The 20,026-nt window shown below is 46.0% G+C and overlaps 1 protein-coding gene across 1 annotated transcript in view; it reads right to left on the bottom strand.

Annotated features, from left to right (window-relative positions):
- The window catches only part of MAN1C1 (mannosidase alpha class 1C member 1), a 146,335-nt gene that overhangs the window by 9,081 nt on the left and 117,228 nt on the right, over window positions 1–20,026 (bottom strand). Inside the window, exons 5-8 of the mRNA XM_035118282.3 lie at window positions 17,414–17,508; window positions 10,253–10,376; window positions 5,167–5,260; window positions 1,073–1,188 (exon numbers count right to left, since the gene is read on the bottom strand). Coding sequence (XP_034974173.3) covers window positions 1,073–1,188; window positions 5,167–5,260; window positions 10,253–10,376; window positions 17,414–17,508 — 429 coding nt within the window. The remainder of the gene's footprint in view (window positions 1–1,072; window positions 1,189–5,166; window positions 5,261–10,252; window positions 10,377–17,413; window positions 17,509–20,026) is intronic.

Raw genomic sequence — 20,026 nt, 5'->3', positions numbered from 1 at the left:
AATTTAACAGCATTAAGAAGAAAATAAATGGGTGTTATTCCCAAGGTAACAAAGGGCTGAGAAACATGCATCCTCCTGAACAGCCGCTATGTTATTTATATACTAAATATATGCAGTTGTATCCAGTGTTAGTCAGAGTCAGAGTAGAAACATTTAAATTAATGCATGTGGCTAACTTAGGTCTGCTAATTTTAATGGGTTTGCTCATTAAAGTAGGACTTAGTTGGATACAATCCTACATACAATCCTATTAAACATAATTAATTAAATGCGGGTGGCACTGTAGGTTAAACCACAGAGCTTGCCAATCAGAAGGTTGGCGGTTCGAATCCCCGCGACGGGGTGAGCTCCCATTGTTCAGTCCCTGCTCCTGCCAACCTAGCAGTTTGAAAGCACATCAAAGTGCAAGTAGATAAATAGGTACCGCTACAGTGGGAAGGTAAACAGCGTTTCCGTGCGCTGCTCTGGTTCGCCAGAAGCGGCTTTGTCATGCTGGCCACATGACCTGGAAGCTGTACGCCGGCTCCCTCAGCCAATAACGCGAGATGAGCACCGCAACCCCAGAGTCATCCATGACTGGACCTAATGGTCAGGGGTTCCTTTACCTCTAATCCTATTAATCACCTTTAAACAACAAAAAATATCCAAAGAAACTTGTGGTACAAACAAAAAAAAATTTTAAATTGTTGCAGACCTGCTCCAGGAATGCACTGAGGTATGTTGGTGATGTCACTGGACACCTTCTGCAGGTGGATTTTCCCTGGTTCAAACTGAACCATTCAGAAAACATGGAAGATTTTTCTTTTTAAAAAATCAGAGCCCACCCTGGGACAGCAGAAATGATGTTTGAAAGCGTCCTCCACACCCAAAAGTTCCCAAAACATGCCTTGGCTTCATCCTGAGGGTGAAAGACAAATGGCCGGCTGGCCTAAGGCTGCCCAGTGACTCCACAGCAGAGGTGAGATTTGACTCTAAGCACCACAGTGTTTAAAGTTATTTGAGACAGCTTGTAACCTACACACCTTCCAGTTTGCTGTGACATTTTCTCAGCTGCAAAAGGAATTAGGCTTACCTCCAGCGCATTGTCATACATGGTTTTGGCTTCGGCATCCTTCTTGTCCGACATCAGCCAAGATTTGATCAGATACTCATAAAAACTGTCCCCAAGGCCGCCGATGGAAACATGATCTGCAGCAGCAAGAAGAATATAGCATTGCCTTGTGAGATTAGGGCTGTCATCCAATGAAAGAAAACTTGATTGGTTAATAGATTAACACGAATATGATTGTTTGATTAAATCTGCACAGGGGTGTAAACAATCACTCTGAAGATAGCATGCTTCCTTGCAGCATATCCTCTTTGGAGACATGCCCACTATGTGTGTGTACAATGCCTCTTCCAATGTAAGAATATCAGAGTCCCAATGAATCAGGCCAAAGGCCCATCTCGTCCAGCATCCTGTTCTCACAGTGGCCAACCAGATGCCCGTGAGAGAAGCAGCAGAAGCTGACCACAACAGCCCTCTGCCCACTTGTGATTTCCAGCAAGTGATAGCCAGAGGCATACTGCCTCCAGCTGCTTTGAGGTGCCCCCCTTTATTATGAAATAAATATACAAGCAGTGAATGTAGTACAAAGCCACCATGGCTAGTAGCCACTGGTAGCATTATCCTCCACGAATTTGCCTAATACTCTTTTGAAGACTTCCAAGTTGATGGCCATTGCTGCTTTTGGTGGGAGCGAATTCCATAGTGTTCGTTTTAAAAGTGTTTTCCTTTTGCTGGCCCCCGATGATGATCCAAGCTATAGGAAAGCACTCTTCTTCTCCCATCCTCAACTTATGTAGCTCCTGGCACCTACCACCCTATCAGAGTTCCTTCCTTCTTGCTTCTTTCCTCTTATTTCCCAGGCTTTAGAAACTACTATATAGTTTCAAAACAACTGGAAGGGGAAGTATTTCATTCAAGAAAAATGCACTGATTTTTATTTTTAAAAAATCCCTGCTTGTATTGGCTTGGGTTATTCTTTAGTCATTGGATTTTTCCACATTAAAGGGGAAAATCAGATTAATAAAAACACGGGGTGGCATTTTGATGCTGACGTCAACATGTTCATGCTGCAAAAAACATGGCTGCATAAGCAGCACCAATTCCACCACCCTCCCCCCCCCAAAAAAAATCTCATTTGGAAACACCCAAAGTATTAACTGTCTCATGGCAGGGGAATTACACATGGTGCAAACACCTCCCTCCCAATGACCTCTGGGGAATTCTGCAACTTCTCCAGCTCCTGAGAATTTCACTTTCAAACATAAGCCTACAAACCTAAGGACTAGAATCTTGCTTTAAAAAATTAAAATCAATTTTTAAAAACCCAGATTCCCAGGAAGCTGAATTTTGCACCCCATACCACTCCCTCCAAAAGACAGCATACACTCAGCCCTGCCTGTTGCTATATACTTCCGCCAGACATTCTGTTCTCCTTACAGGAGGGGCACAAACCGCAGGGGATGAGGAACATGCCATGGCTGCAAGCATTACAGCAGAAAAGCCCATCAATTGACAGAATAGCAAGTTCAGAACCTCCTGGCAGCTGGCGAGGCTGTCTAGATTTTGTAGTTGTGATTCTCTGCCTGGAGTGACATATTAGAGTCCTGTGGAGGTTTCTATAGCCTTAGCAGATTGACAAAGAGGGGAGGTGGACTGAGCAGAGAACCACGATGCCAGGTGTGGAAATGTGTGCAGAATACTGAATTGCAGAGGTTTTCCAAGGCTACCTACTCAGACTAAGCAGCTCTGCAACCTGCTAGCCTGAGGGAAATCTGCCTGGAAAACCGTTGGACAGATTTATAACTTTAAAGTACACTGGGGGTGGTGGTGTTTTTATATCTCAGCTCATAGATTCTTCAGGGCAGCCAAGGATGTGCAAATCACCTTTTTTCCCCCAAAGAAAAGAACAGAATTTATTCCCACTGCTATATATATTCCTAGATGTGAATACATGTATGGTGAGCCTCTCCATCAGTGAGTATTCATGGTTTTCACTTGAAATGCAGGTTACTATGTGGTAGTTTGTCTGTTTTCTTGGCTGGCTTCTTGCATGTTTTGAAGCTTATTGGAAATATCAAAATCCTGTTCTGAAGAGAGACTCACCTCTACAGTTTTTCATTGGTCTCAAGCAGTCAAGCCTGGCAATATACCCTTGCTCCCTAACCTGGCACCCTCCAGAGGTTTTTGATTACAGCTCCTCCCTTAAGCCCTAGCCTGCACAGCTGACTGCCAGGAACATCCGGGGGGGGGGCACTGGATGGAGGAAAGTTGCTGTAGCAAAACGAAGGAACCAGAACGCATTGAATACAAAGGGGAGAGAATGTCCCATAAACACAGGGCTCATCTCAGATTGAAAACAGGAGGGGGGAACATTCTCCACACCAGGGGTCACATGTAGCAGTAGATGAAGGGTGAGGGCGGGCATGGATAAGGCTGGTCATGGGTGCGATTGGGTGGGCCATTTGCACTGTTATCAGTGTCCTTTTCATTCTTAAAATAGGTGGGGGTTGTTGTTGTTGTTGTTTTGGTAGCTCAGGCAGCAACAGAAGGACTAGTGAAACATATGCTGCTTGTGACCTTCCCTGTTTGACCACTGTGCAAAACTCAATGCCGGACTAGATGAGCCTTTGGTCTGATCCATCAGGGACCTCCTCATACTTTATCCTAAATCTACTGCTCATCAATTTTATTTGATGCCCCAGAGTTCTCTTATTATAAGAAAGGGGCAGGGCCACTGCATATATCTATACATGTATATATAAAAATGTAAAGGGTCCATGTTTGGGACTTTCCACTTTTCTCGGAAACTGCTTGACCGATTGCGTTCAAATTTGGACACAGCGTCCAGGACCAATACGCGAGTGCCAACATAACCTTAGATTCCACATGTGCCAAACCTTTGGCAGGTAAAAACAGAATTTTCTTTTTAAAAATAGCGCCCTCCACTGGATATCAAAGGAACATACACCTCACCTGCTGCCATTGGCTGCATACTATCAGTGGCATCACAACAGAACATTCCAACCAACTAAATATGGGCCTTTAACAGAAAACAACACCAATGCGGGGGAACTGGCCAGGCTGCAGGGGTTTGCGAGGGGGACAGGGTGGGGCCAATCACAGGGATGAGCCAGGGGGTGGGGGGAGGGGGGATAGGTCATGAGTCAGGACAGGGTGTGGCCAGTCACAGGGGTGAGCCAGGGGGTGGGGTGGGGAGGTGACAGAATAGGTCATAGGTTGGGACAGAATTGGGGGAGTCACAGGGATGAACGGGTGGGGGGAAGGGAACAGAATAGGTCATGAGTCGGGACAGGGGGGGGAGTCACAGGGATGAGCCGGGGGTGGGGAGGAGGGGGGCAGAATAGGTTATGGGTCGGAACCGGGTGGGGGCAGTCACAAGGATGAGCCACAGCAACGCGTGGCTGGGACAGCTAGTACTTTATAAACTATCTTGTCCCTCATATTATTATCCCCCACCCCGGACTGGTCTTTCCTGCCCCATTGCAATGTTTTAGCTTAGGGAAGTGCTTTTGCCCTCTGACAATCACAGGGGAGAACAGTCCTAGGATCCTGGATCCCTTGGACCTGGGAGAACTGTGAGGTACTGGTGACCTACAACTCCCATAATCCCCTGACTTCTGACCATGCCAATAGGATCTGGAGTCCACCATCACATGGACGGCCAGAGATTTCCCATCCCTGTTTGATAGGAGTCTTTCAGCCTATGCTTGCAACCGCAGCAGGTGGCTGCTGAAGAAAGAGAAGAGGAACATCCCAAGGGTTAATAAGGTTGGTGCGTTGTGGAGGTCACTTGTCCAAGGCTGCCCACCCCGCCTCTTATTCTAGTTCGCCTTATGTGGTCCCGGATGTTAAGAGATACTTGGCAGGGATCAGGGCTCTGGGTGTGAGCGATGACTCTCTTGCATCTGTTCAGGAGAATTGCTTTGACTGAAGCACCCTGCATAATGAGCTCCTTGATTAGCATCAGTGAGGATTTTAATTTGGCGGCTAATGTTTCCTTGGCGTGATGCTCTTGCCCTAGTGAGAGGCCCTAGAAAGTCTGCCACACATCAGCAAGCATTTCTCTGGCTCACCCGAGGGACTCTTGAAATACTCACGTTGTACCCAGTTCCCAGTTACTGGACTGAGGAAATTAGGGTAAAGTCCCTGTGGCTTCTCAATTCTGTTCAGGACTTTGCGGATGTTCATCACCTACAAGCAAAAAAGAAAGCAGAAGAGATAAGCTTCTTTCTTTTTTCCAATTCACATGTGGGTTTTTTTTTAAAACGACAACAACCCATAAACAAACTACCCACCCAACCAAACTGCCAAGCAGCACCAGCTTCAATCAGTTCTGTGCACATCTTGTTGTCCTTTGGGAAAGCAAACACTGTCCTTCATTTCCAAATCTGCAGTCTTCAAGAGAAGACCTTCCTATAGGAACACAAGATAAGGTATCAGGGCATGCTCTGAAAAGCCTGAAGGCATGTGATGAAGCTTCCTATGTGGGCTGGAGGCTAATCAGTCCTTTGATGGGAGACTGGGCTAGAACTCCACGGGAGTTTCAAGAAAGAACATGTGCAGGATATGAATACATTGGGTAGAATTCTAATTTTCAGACATGCATTAACTCTTCCCAGCTGTGAATCACCCACTCAACACTAGTTAGGCTTGTGGGGTAAGCAATGGAAGCTTTCTCTCACCTTTAATTACTGCTGAGGAGGGGAGTCAGTAGGCCAGGCATTGTTCTGTGGGTCTGCTGCTCCACATAGGAAGCTACCTTATACTGTATTCAGTCAGACCACTAGTAAAGATTGGTACATTTACTAAGGAAGTGAGGTGATTTGGTGAGTGTTATGTCAACCTCCCTCCACAAGGGCACTCATGTTTGGGAAAGGGCTCCCTTTCTCGTGTCTCAGGCCTTGCAGTGGGTTACTCCTAAAGAATATAAACCTAGTGTTGCCAGGTAAGGTCAAAGTCATCTACCTCAGCTTGCTGCTTCTAACAGTAATCAGCCGAATGTCTTTGGCAGATTCAAGAGCACAAGGACATTCCCTTTTGTCTGTCCCCAGTATCAGTATTCTGAGGAATACTGTCCGAGAAGTACACGTCCTGGGACATGTGGCTACAATTGACACTGCTTGCCAGAAAATCTCACCCATTCACTTTCCTACCATTGCTTCGGATTCACCAGGGGCCAAAGGCACCAGGCTGACAACTAAAGGCCTGTAAGCAAGAAAGAATGAAGAAATAGATGCAGCTTCCTATAAGTTTCCTGATAAGGGAAAATCAAATCTGTTGCCGAGCAACTGCAGCCTGTGGCCTAGCAACTTCCCATGCATTCCTTCCTGTTTCCCCTTTGTCAAAAGACCTTTGGCTGGCTGGGACATCTCTTGTCTTAGGTAGTTGGAAAAGCCAAGCCAATGGCGTCTGGTGGGCCAAACAGCAGCCAGATCTGGCTTGAAGGCTGCCAATAACTGGTTCTATGGTACACAAAGGGCAATGGCCAAGGGTGTTGGCATTTCATCACAATAAATATTCCTGATAATTCAAAATTTAATAGCTGTTTGGCAGTGAGAAATTCAGGCAGGTATGTGAGTTCCACTACTTTCAATGTGGACAGTTTTTACAGGGGACGTTTCTGACCGCCTGTGTCTCACATCTATATACAGTATATAAAAATGTAAAAAGGGCATGTGGGTATGTTTCCACTTTTCACCGAAACCGCTTGACCGATAGCATTCAAATTTGCACACAACGTCCCATGCTACTGTGAGAGGAAGCATATACCGTTTGCGTAGACAGATGTCACACCTGCACAACGTAAACACCCCCAAACCCCGTGTTTCAGAACACACAACTCATCCAAAAGTGTATGCTGGGGAAAAGAAGCCAGAAGAGGTTGCAAAAAAGCACCCTCTAGCGGCGGCTACACTGGTACTACAGCTAGAAAACCTTCGCCCTCTAGCGGCGGTTACACTGGTACTGCAGCTAGAAAACCTTCCCTCTCCACAGCACCACAAGCTCACCTTATCAGACTAGGCCAGGCATCCCCAAACTGCAGCCCTCCAGATGTTTTGGCCTACAACTCTCATGATCCCTAGCTAACAGGACCAGTGGTCGGGGAATATGGGAATTGTAGTCCAAAACATCTGGAGGGCCGAAGTTTGGGGATGCCTGGACTAGGCCCAATGGAAGTGGGGACTCACCTCGGTGAGGGTGGGGGGGAGGAGGGGGGATACATCATGGATCAGGACAGGGTGTGGGGAATCACAGGGATGAGCCGGGGATGGGGGGGGGACGAGGGGACGAGATAGCTCAGGCACCCCCAAACTTCGACCTTCCAGATGTTTTGGACTACAATTCCCATCTTCCACGACCACTGGTCCTGTTAGCTAGGGATCATGGGAGTTGTAGGCCAAAACATCTGGAGGGCCGCAGTTTGGGGATGCCTGGGATAGCTCATGGGTCGGGACACGGTGGGGCCACTCACAGGGATGACCCAGGGGGTGGGGGGGAGGAGGGGACGGGATACATCATGGATCGGGACAGGGTGGGGGGAAACACAGGGATGAGCCACAGCAACGCGTGGCAGGGCCAGCTAGTATTTTATAAAATCTAGCTAAAGTGGTCCTATGCAGACACAATATTTAATCATAGTTTCTTTTAATCTTCCATAGTTGTGGTAAATCCCATCACTTAACTGTGATGGAGGACTGGTTTACGAACTAGAAAGTGAAACCAGAGTTTAAAACTGTGTTTGCAAACTATGGGTTGCACTGTCCTCTTTTTTAAATATTATATCTACACTGAACAAACCATGGTTAAGGCAGCTTCCCCTGCAATCCAGTTCAGGGTTAAGCAACAAACAGGGGTTAGCAATAACTAGGATTGAGTATGAAGTCTGCCTCAGGTGCTTTTAACTAACTAAAAAAGTTGGTTCCAGCCACATAATCACAACTGTTATCCTGTTAACCACCCTGAGACCTGTGGGTATAGGGCAGAATATACATTTAATAAACATCATCATCATCATACTGCTTAATCCAACATCATCATCATCACCATCATCATCATACTGGTGCAGCCGAAGAACCTGGCATGTTAATGATGTGTCCATAACAAACAGGGACAGGCAGTGCCCTATTAAAGTGCCCAGGCGGCCTTGGCTGTGCGCTAATGAGCTGATCAGCTTTTCAGAAGCCCATTTCCCTCTAGATGGCTGTCTGCAACTGGTTCCTCCTGTGCGCTTTTGTTTTCTCACGCAGCTTTAGCTTTAATCTACTGCATGTTCAAAGCAGGCGAATCCATTAAACAAGCCGGTTCTCACACTTATTGATTGGCTGGGCTTAATAGCACAATGGAGATTCAGTCGGCCTCTTGGAAAAGCATTAAGAACCTCCCCCCTCCCCCAAACCCAGAGCTCTCACCATACACCATAGGATGTCTTATGAACAAGACATATCCCTAGGTTAATCATAGAGTTGGAAGGGATGCTGACGATACTCTAGTCCACCCCCTGCAATGCGTTATCAGCACCACACACTAACCAACTGAGCTATCCAGGTTTAAAGCAGAGTTTGCAAACAATGGGTTGCATTGTCCCGTGTTTAAAATATTACACCTACACTGAACAAACCATGGCTAAGGCAGTGGCCCTTACCCTCTCACCGGGGCGTTTCTACTCTTCCTTTCCAATTTTGCCTTTCCCACCCTACTAGGTTTCCTTTCTCTGATCTTCCTTCTCTGCTCATGTCCTTTCTCATTCACTCCGTCCTTCGGTAAACTTCATCACTCTTATGCAATGGGCCTTTCTGCTGCCCTGCTCTGTTCAGGCCTTATCTTCTCCATTCCGATTCCGTGGCTTCCCTGTTTCACATTCATCTCCTGCTACTCTTGTGTCTCTTGCTTCTCTGCTGCCCCTGCCCTTTTGCATCTTGCCTTCCTATTATCCATTCTGGGAACGGGCTGATTGTTCACAAGGTGTCTTGCTGAAACAGCAGGGAGAACTTATCAGAGCGGTTTCTCCCAGGGTGGAACCCTGGGTTGATCTACTCCTGCTGGATTTGAGGGGTGGGTTCTGATTCTAATTGGAGCAGTTTGCCTCCTTCAGAGTGAGCTATTCCAGGGATGCTGAGCTGGGAGGAAGCAAGGGAGGAAAGGAAGGTTCCCAGCAGCACATCTAGTTCTTCGTTCTCTCACACACAATGAACAACAGCACGGAATAAAACCTCAAGGTAAAAAACCAACGCTAATACAATTATTAGCTGAAAGCGGCTCCAGAGGAGCTCCTTGAGCTGCTGAAGGAGGAAATTGCATAATCACAAAATAGTGTGCACCTAGAGGGGGGCATAAACCTGTCTTAGTATTAACGCATCTCTCTCATCAACAGATACTTTGGCAGGCCTAAGAAGTTGGGGCGGGGGCAGTACATGGGCTTAAGCACACAACCCTCCTTTGGACATGGCCAACAGCACTAAGCTGCTTTTTAGAAAGAACCATAAAAGAATCAGGATTTTTCTTTAAAAAAAACTCTGCTTTCCCAAACTGGGTCTTCTAAGGGCTTCTCAGGCTTTCTATCCACAGTGTCCTCATTACGTCGGTCAGGACAGCACATTCAGGATTGCCTTATTTTACTGACAGACAGTCAAAAAGGTGCCCCAGTACAATTGCTAGAGTTAGCCAAGGCGCTTAACCCTGATGACTCGCTGGGTATTGGCTCTGGGGCTGGAGGGAGAGTGCTGACAGCAACTGCTCCTGGAGATCCATCCAGCTCATCAGAGACTGACGCAACCTGGCGGGCAGAGCCAGGCAGCTGCAGGCTTGAGTCTGAGTCACCAAAGAGGCAATGGGCAGGTTTGTGTAGCACCACAAGCTCACCTTATCAGACTAGGCCAGGCATCCCCAAACTGCGTCCCTCCAGATGTTTTGGCCTACAACTCCCATGATCCCTAGCTAACAGGACCAGTGGTCAGGGATGATGGGAATTGTAGTCCAAAACATCTGGAGGGCCAAAGTTTGGGGGTGCCTGCAGCAAGAGGTTCCTGCTCCTCAGGAGCTCCTCAGCCAGATGGATGGGGTATAAATAAATAAATTATTATTATTATTATTATTATTATTATTATTATTATTATTATTATTACAAGCTACAATTACATCTAGGGAGGAGGAACGTACCAGTGAATGTGTAAGGAATGTACTTGCCTTTTCAGTATAAACAGGATTTCCGGACAACTCTGAGAGGTGCACAAATTCTAAGTGGAGGCTGCCAAATTCTGCTAAAATGCTGCTTCCTGCGGACGCCCATCCCCAGCTCCAGCTCATCCCACTGCAGGGGCAGAAAAGAAAGCATTAAATTGCTAATCACAGAAAGCAGACTCCCAGAGGCAGCCCCCCTGCAAAGCTGGCACAGTTTATTCACTGCAAGGTCTATCTGTAGGTCAGTGGCTTTCAAACAGTGTTATTGGTAATGCTGCGATTCCTCAGAGATTTAACGGGGTGCCTCAAAAAAAAAAAAAGGTCAGTGGCCCCCATCACTACCAATACTCCACTTCTACAGTGCCCCAGAGTGTGTTCAATGTGTTCTGAAGTGCACTACCCAGAGAACAGCCTTGCCGTACAGAAGAGATGGGGAACCTGCTGCTCTGCTCAAACTCCCATCAACCTCAGCCAGCACAGCCCATGCCCAGATATGATGGGAGTTGTAGTCCAGCAACATCTGGAGGGCCACAGCCCTCCCTTACAGCCTTCACCAGGCCTGAGTCACTGACCGTTTGTCCCAGAATCATCTGCAAGGACTGACAAGTGTGCAGGAGTTTCTCAGCAGACAAATTCACCGAGAAAGGGCCACAGCTCAACCACAGAGAACATGCTTTGCATGCTAAAGACCCCAAGCTCATCTCCAGTTAAAAAGACCCCCCAGGTAGCAGGTGATTCTCCATTAGACAGATGCCTCTGTCTAAGCCCCTAAAGGAACCACTGCTAGTCAGAGTAAACAATAAAGGACTACATGGTCACTGCCAGAAGGAAGCTTCCAATGTACGTGGAACAGATGTGGAAAGGACTCCTTGCAGCTGTTCGAAAACTGTGAACCTAGATGTAGGGGTGGAATACCTCAGGCCCAGGGGCCAAAGGCAGCCCCCTCTCTGGGCCTCTGCAGTCTCCCAGGCTACACATCCTCCCCAATCACACCTCCTACTTGTTAGGATTCATTCCCCATCTGCAGTCATAGGGTTATTGTGCATCATATGACTGTATGTGTTTTCATTCCCACAGAGTGGAAGTGACGTAGGCGGGTTTATCTTGCTGTACTACATGGGACTGTTGTCCTCTTTTGTTCTTTCTCTTTACAGTGGTGCCTCGCTTAACGAATGCCCTGCTTAACGAAATTTCCGCTTAACGAAAGGATTTTTCAAGCGGAGGTTGCCTCGCTAGATGAATTCGTTTTATGAAAAATTTGTCTAGCAAATCGCGGTTTCCCATAGGAATGCATTGAAATTCAATTAATGTGTTCCTATGGGCAAAAAAAAAAAATTCAAAAAAAAATTCAATGCATTCCTATGGGATTCGCTAAACGAATTTTTCGTTATAAGAAAAGACCCGTGGAATGAATTAAATTCATCTAGCGAGGCACCACTGTACTGGCTGTGATGCCAGAGAGAGCGAGCCATGATGTAGAGCTCCCAGTTTGTTTATATGTAAATAAAGCAGTTTAGCCTTATTTACTGACTTGTGTGTTGTTCATCACGTTTGTGAGAGCAATCGCATATTTGGCCTGTGGGACCAGTCTAACAGCTGGCCCCCGGGACGGCCGAATTATTGACACTATTGGCCCTGCTTTTCGCCGTCCTCAAAGTGTTTTTGCCTGGCTGGAATGTATCTTGTGAACTCAGAAAATGACTCTTGCCTGCCTCAAGGGCAGATAGAGAGGAGTGGGTGAATGTGAAGAAACTAGGCTCCTGTACAGAATGCAATTTGCACATTAGTTACCCTTCCCACTTTGCCTTGAATGCCACCCACCAATGGCAAATGGCCCCCAGCAGGTTGCACAGAAGGGAATGCGGCCCCCAGGACACACCCTGGACATAGACCATGACTTAACAGATGTGGCTGGTAAGATCCATTTTCTTCTTCCATACAAGCAAACTGAAAACACTGGAACATGCCCTTCAGTGTCTGAGAAGGAGCAAATGCAACGATTTTTTTAAAAAAATCAAGTCTTTTCACCTTGTCCCAGAAGTTCTGCTTTTCTTAAATAGGCTTTTAAAGACTTTGATCATTTTTCACCTTCAAACAACTATACTATGGCTATCTTTCCCTGATCTTTTTGCTGCAATTAAAATTGGTATGTTTGTGGCTTCTTGGTTATTGCCATTAATTTGTATTGTGCATGTTGTGAGTTTTGTCCTAAAGATCTGGAAGGCACCAAGTTGGATAAGACTGTACTAGTGAGCGAGTTCTCAGACAAGGTTAGCAAGCTGTATTTGGCCTGAATGTCACAGGCTGTGTGAGCCTGAGAACAGTGTACATTTTCCCACATTCACACAGAATGCAAACAACACCATGGGCAGCACCAGCCATTGGTAACTGGGATAATCCAGAGCACAAAACCAAAAGCCTGAAGCAACCAAAGTGCTGCTTCTGGTCTTAAACCAGAAATAACACATGCAGCCCCAGTCCTTGAGAACACTGTAGAGAGCCACTACAATGTTAAGAACTTGCTCACCAAAGGCAGAAAGTTTCTCACTTATCTGCTTCAATCTCACAACACAACATTCTTGATTACAGTCTTTCTTTTTCTTTTTAATAATCTCTGCCTCCTGCACAGCGACCCATATCTTTCAGGGTTTGATCTGAAAATAGCCTCTGCAGATGCTGGTTTGGGAGAATTTCAGTAGTTTTCATTTCAGGAGAGATGCAGGCCTGATTTTGCAATCTCTTGAATAGCATGATCATGGGTGGCAGATTGCTGTGCAATGCTCCCTTCTCTTGATTTTGTTTGTTTGTTTTTTAATTAAAAAAAAAGGGATGAGTTAATATTGCTCCAACTGGGGGGAGACAGCAGATGGCGCTGAAAGGCCTGTGCAGCAGGCACTAGGATCGCTGGTTCAAGGTTTATAGACAATTGGTGAGATGTCAACCATACATTCAAAGCATACTCAACTCATATTTAAAGCACATAACCTGCCCCCCCCAATCCTGGGAACTGTAGTTTCCCCCTCACATAGCTACAATTACCAGCACTCTTAACCAACTACAGTTCCCAGGATTCTCTGGGGAAAGTCATGTGCTTTAAATGTGCATTGAGTGTAAATGTACAGTGTGGATTTGCCTTGTGTTTAGAGAATAGGATGGGTGTGTGGCAAGATATTTTCCACGGACAGTTACACCTCCAACAGAAGTTGAACCCAAACTACCTTCAAAAGGCATTATGAAATTAGACAGATTCACAAAGGATGGATCTGTCAACAACTATTAGCTGAAGGAGATGTCTATGTTCAGAGGCAGCTACCTCTGAATACCAGTTGCTGGGAGGCAAAAGAATGGGGAAGTTATGTTGCTTTCATCCTCTGTGCATGGGTGTCTCAGAGGAATCTCATTGGCCTGCTTCTGGGTTTCCCATGGAGGCACCTGGTTGGCCACTGTGAGAACAGGATGCTGGAGTTAGATAGGCCTTTGGCCTGATCCTGCAGGCTCTTCTTATGTCCTTATGTGTATATGTGTAGTGTCATGGCTGTAAGCTTGAGGGCAAGGTCTGCATCTTTTAATTTTGCTTTATATATGCTGCCTGGTTACTGTACATACTTGAGAAAAATAAAAAATCATTAAACACATAAACGTTGGGTTCAACATTTTTGTTATTTTTAAAGCATTTTGGATGGTGGTTGCCTAGCAATTCATCCTCTGTACTACTGTCACTAAAGCAAGATTAATAGGGTCAAGTTATAAGAATTTTTTTGGGGTCATAAATCCAGGTTTGTTTGCCTCTAGCAACAGGCATAAGATACGTGCCAGGGGCTGCAATAATGCTAAACTTACTTACTTGGAAATAAGCCCCACTGAACTCAGTGGGACTTTACTTCTCCACAGGCACAAGTTCTGCTTCAAGTTGCAGAAAACTGAAAGGGGGTTTGGAGAGAGGACAGAAAACCTGTATGGCCTTTTGCTTCTTCTTGATTAACAGGGGCAGGGTCTGTGCAGATTTCTTCCTTCCTTCCCAGTCAGATGTTTTTGATAATCGTCACCACCATGCCCTTTTCTCTCACCCCTTTGGGATTATGTTCTCATTATGTTCTCATTCAGCTCCCCTGCCCCCTCCATACCCTCCCATCGCAGCACACTGCTCTTTCAGAGTCCGTAAAGCCTCAAGAAACCTCCAAACATTTTCATTTGTTCAGTGTTAGCCAAGGTTGCCGGTGAGACGTCTGGAGGATTCTAGCCCATCAGTATCATTTTCTCAAGTGCCACACATTTGGGGCAAAAAGCCTAGCTGGTGATATAGAGTTTAGTGGAAAGGGACAGAGGGGAAGCGCGACTTTCTTCAGAGCAGAAGCATCAATGCCATGTACTGGAGTGACCGGGCAATTGACAGGCCCCCATTGCTCTGGCAAGGCTTTCAAATGTGTTTGTGACAAATTAGCATGGAGAAAGTTTGAAAATGGGGAAAATAACCAAGCAGAGGCTAGGTACCGTACTTCTTTTTCTCTGATGCGGGTTTCTCTTTCACACTAGCAATTTAAATCATAACACTTCATTGCAGGATTGTTTGCATTTCTAATCAGGTTACATTACAGCTGCCTGAATAACTTTTGTGAAAGCCTAGTGTCGAACCTGTGCAGTCGTAAGTAAGCAGCACTGAGTTAAACAAAGTTTACTTCCTGGAATTTATGCATAGGATTGCTGTCATCGCTAATCCTAATATACTGGGCATTCTGTTATGTAGTGCTGTTGTATGTGCTGTATTTTTAGTGGTATACACACACAAAGAGCAGCACCACATAGCATAAGACCCCATTTGTTTGTTTGTTTGTTTGCTTGCTTGTTTGTGTGTGTGTGTGTGTGTGTGGAGAGAGAGAGAGAGAGAGAGAGAGAGAGAGAGAGTGTGTGTGTGTGTGTGTGTGTGTGTGTGAGAGAGAGAGAGAGAGAGAGAGAGAGAGAGAGAGAGAGAGAGAGAGAGAGATTAGCTATGGGGGCTATCGAGATGAGCTTCTGCACTTCAAAATTCACCTCAATGCTGATTCAGCCGGATTAAAAAGAAATAGAAAAAAACAGACAGGACTTCATAAGAACAGCATCCTGAACCAGACTGTAACCCATTGCAGAACAGGCACAGTGTGAGAAAAAAACCACAACCACGTCCTGTACAGAGTTAGGCCACTGGGTTCATCTGCAACTCCCTCTCGGCTACAGCTCTCCAAGACCTTACACCTGAGAGCTTTTCAATAGGTGAGACTAGTTTCACAAGGTGAAGAAAATCCTGGCGTGCCTAGAGGTGTTTATGTGGCTGAAGAATTATAGAAAGATCTTACAACTTGAAAGACTGAACTAAAGTGGCGGGGGGGACCCGGCCAGATGGGCGGGGGTATAAATAATAATAATAATAATAATAATAATAAATAAATAAATAAATAAATAAATAAAATTACGATAAAAGTGTGCAAAGGCCTTGATGTAAGATGATGCCTTCTGTCACACAAAAAATAGAGGGGCTGTGGTTAACTTTCCCCACCTCTGCAAGCAATCCAGGAATATGATATGGTTTATGCCACTGAATCAGTTATTTCTTCTGACCTGCTTCTCTTCTTATTCCCCCTGTCCTCCCAATCATTAGATCACATTTTCAAAAAGTTGCTTCTGTCTGCCACCATGAGAGACAGAAACTGACTTTGAAAGCGGAGACTCTCAGATTGGGTTGTCCCTAAGCCTCAAGGCACCTTTCGCACATACTGTACATAAATTTACTGTGATATTTACCATGTTGCATTTTATACATATGATAAATAAAGAGGCAGGGTAACAAACAAAGAAAAATCCAGCTTTTCTTGAAACGTTCCATCAGCAGTCCCAAAATAGCCAATGCCCTTTGGCAGCTGTGCTCAGAGCAGCTGGCCATTGTGATGCAGTTCTTGTGGGGAGGGAGGAGGGGGGGCAGATGATCCCAGCAGCTGTTGGTCTTTTGGCCAGAGGCTGTGCCCTGGCTGTACCCTTGTCCGTGGGGTTCAGGCTCCATTCTTCAAAAAGCCTATGCATCACTATGCAGCACCAGAGTGGTAGGATGCCTGCCCACTCTTCGTTTTAGAAGATGCCATCCCCCACACCCAGGCATAGTTCCTCTACCTGTCTTAGGGTGAAACTCTCAGTCAGCTGCTGTATGTGGGTGCAAGGGAATGAGGAAGCCTCCTTAAACAAGCCGGACTCTATCTGAGGGTGGGCATGCTGGCCAGGGCAGGGGTGGGGGGTGGGGAGTGAGCTCTACCTGAAAGCTATTTCATTGGATCATAGAATTGTGGAGTTGGAAGGGACAATGGGGGTCATCTAGTCCAACCCCTTGAAATGCAGGAATCTTTCACCCAACATGGGGCTTGAACCCACAACCCTGGGATTAAGAGTCTTGTGCTCTACCAACTGAGCTATCCATTGTGAGGGAACTACAGGGATGTCAGCAATGCTTTGAAAGCGAGATCTGGTGTGGAGAAAGTGGAGAGGGAGGGTTTTCTTTCCTCTACCCAGCCCCTAACTCTAGGACATAAAAAGATGGAGCTGAGAGGAGGTATGTCTCATGCGTATACAACCAAATATTTGAAGCAGCAAATGCTTCAGTTTAGGCCAGTTCAGGTTTGCCTAGGGCATGGGTATAAAACTTTTTTCCAGCCTGAGGGCCACATTCCTTTCTGAGCAACCTTCCAGGGGCCACATGCCAATGGTGGGTGGGGCTAGAGGCAGCAGTGGGCACAGCAAATAATGTAAATATTGCCTTTGAACAGTAGGCTAGTTTCTGCAAACACATTCCTCTCTCTATCCTCCACATAGAAGAGCAAAGGCATATTCCAGCCAGACAAAAACACCTGGGGTGTTAAGCAGGGCCAGTGAGGGGTGTGGCCTGGGGAGTAGAGGCATGGCCCAGTTAGCATGCCCAGTGATCAGGGACAATGGGAGAAGTAGTCCAAAACATCTGGACGGCAACATGTTGGCACTAGGGGAAGCCTACCACCATCATGCTCTGCTTGTGAGCTTCCCAGTGGTACCTGGCCGCTGGAAATGGAATGCTGGACTTTTAGCCTACCCTCTAGCTGGGCTTGCCTGCTCTTGTACCAGATGCAGCACCTGCATTTATTGAAGACATCAGATTAACAATATGTGCCTTGCCTGCCCAGGTTTATGACTCCTCGTGGGATGCCCGTAGGTGTGCTAAAGGCTGGCAGAAGTTTCTCTCCAAGTTCTAGGGCTTTGCTTTTGAAGACCTGTTTGAAAGAGAGAGAAAGAGAAGAAGGACACAGTGAGAAAGCAGATAAGGAAAATAAGAACTGTGCAGGAATGCAAATTGTGTTGGGTTTCCAAATAGAAGTCTCCATATGTTTAGTTTGTAAGAGGCACTTCACAAAGAGGGAGGCTGGGGTTTCAATCCACACAGACTTTATTTTTTCTGCCAGGATCAAATGCAATGTGTTTGTGTGCACTGGCCACAGGGCCCCCCCCAATGCAAATGTAATGAACTATTTGAACCGTCAGCTGGGGCATCAGGTTGGAGATGGCAGCTTCACACCAACCCCAAATCCCTCCAAAGCAAACCAGGACGCAGATGAATTCATGATCTGAAACAGCAGCCCTAATGCAAAGGGAGATGAAGTGACTGCACCTGAACCAGTCACCTGTGAATGACTCGAGGAGGTGAGGAAAGATTCACCCTGGAAATTGATCTTCTACAGCTAGAGACAGGCAACATTTTTGCAGAGCATTTAGGATGATAGGAAAGAGGCACTGTTGTCTATAAGGTGCACACTCAGCCCACTACAAACCCTGGTAAGCCTGCAAAGCTCTCTTTGACCAGATGCAATAGCATACAAAAGAAATGGGTGTAAACACCACTGATAAGGATGCCTCTTTCATACCACCTTTATACCACCTTTCATACCAATACAGCAGCCTTTAAACCTGTTGCCAGTCAGGAGTTGCCAGTTTAGGATACTAAGCAATAATCTATGAAATGACCCACTTTGGACATTTTTAGCAAGAAGGGCTTTGGCCAAGAATGTGTGATGTACATTCACTTAAACAATGAGGGGTCATGAGAGCTGAGAAGACCTCAGCTCGTCTGCAGTCTTGGGACTCAGCACAAGTAAGTCGTATGCAATAAGATGCCTACTCACTATCAGACTCCGCATTTGCATTCTCCCCATTTCTGCCTCCCCTCCCACCATCCATGTAATTTACAGGCGAGCCCTGTGTTATCTGAGGAAATGGAAAATGAAGAGGATTACGTGAATGCGTCCCTACATCTGGCATGAAAAACGTGGCATCTCCTCGTGTGGCACAGCTCATCTCTCCCCCCCCCCCTCCCCACAAGCCATTGCTCCTTTAACCAGCTGAGTAAAGACTAACCAGTAAGTCAAAGGTTTCAGCTTCAAATCCTGCCACCTGATCTACTGCCAACTCACTCGGAGAAGCTGGCTTATGGCTTTTCTCCACATATTCTTATGCTAATGCCTTGGCAGGCATGCCTTCACTCTGCTGTAAGAAGTGTTATCGTTGTTTTTTTGGTTGGAAGGGTGGGTGGAGCAGGATGGGCACTGCATGACTGAGATGTTCACGCCAAGAGACAAAAATGATTTCAGGAAACTGAAACCTCAAGGGGTCTGAAACTTGAAGCACAACCACAACAGCTCCTAATACAGTGTCAATATACAGCCTTTTTGCTCACAGTTAATTACTACACAATGAACACCAGGATCTAGAACTTCAAGTCCATCGTTAATGTCTTCCTCATTTCTTTTTTAACTTTTTACTGTCTGTTCTAGTTCATTTCCAAGGTTGTTGTTTTTTTAACTTGGCAAATTAAGTCTCCCCAATCTGGGCCTGCCAATTCTTTTGAGGAACAATTACTACCAGTGCTCAATAGATTAGTCACAACAACAGGAAACTTATTAAGTTGCTTAGAGGATCGTGCACAAGCTTTTTTCTTCAAGCCGCCCTATGTGAGTCTAAGCTGCAACTGATGGAAATCCCCTGCAGCATAAAGTCCACGCTGTTTCCTTATATATTTGGGGGCCTTTCATTTAGATGGCAAAGATCAGGTCCAGGAAGAGAGAAGAGGTGGAAAGAAGAATGACCTGGATGTACCTAAGCCAGGCATGTCACAGAATTTCATCAGAAATGGAAGAGAGAGTGGAAACTGCCACAAATTACATACTTGAAAGAGGTAGGGCAACCTTCGTCAACCAGGTGTCAAGGGGAGTTGCAGTTGAAAAGATTAAGAAGACATCAGGTTGGCGTAGGCTGAGCTACTAAAATAAACAGCTCCACAACTCAAAATACACTAGGATTATTATTTTTTAAGTAGCAAAATGCTAAAACATTTGCACACAACTCCTTCCATTTTTGGATCTGGATTCGTTTAACTCTCTTGCTCAGATATGCAAAGCCACCAGCTGGATCTGTGGACAGGGAGCTTACTGAATGCTCCAGCCTCTGCCTTGGGCATTTTGCGCAATCCCTCCATGCCCACCATCAGAAATATATGATGCGAACAGCCTTTGCTTGTACTTGGGAGCAGCGGGAAAACAAGGAGAAAGCGTACTGCAGTGGAATTTTATCGCTCAGCAAAATTCATTTTGGCAAGGGAGATTAATCTTTGTTGAGGCTGGAGGCTGCATCACCTTTGGAAAACAGATGGCATTCACTCAAAAGGGAAGAAACATCTTTGGAGGGACACACCACAGGCTGCGGGGGTATCACTAAGGCCTTCTCTTCCCCCTGCCCTAG

The sequence above is a fragment of the Zootoca vivipara genome, chromosome 6, assembly GCF_965207765.1.
Source record: "Zootoca vivipara chromosome 6, rZooViv2.hap1.1, whole genome shotgun sequence".
NCBI lineage: Eukaryota > Metazoa > Chordata > Lepidosauria > Squamata > Lacertidae > Zootoca > Zootoca vivipara.
The sequence above is the reverse complement of the archived record's forward strand: the minus strand, read 5'-3'. Positions and strand labels throughout refer to the sequence as shown.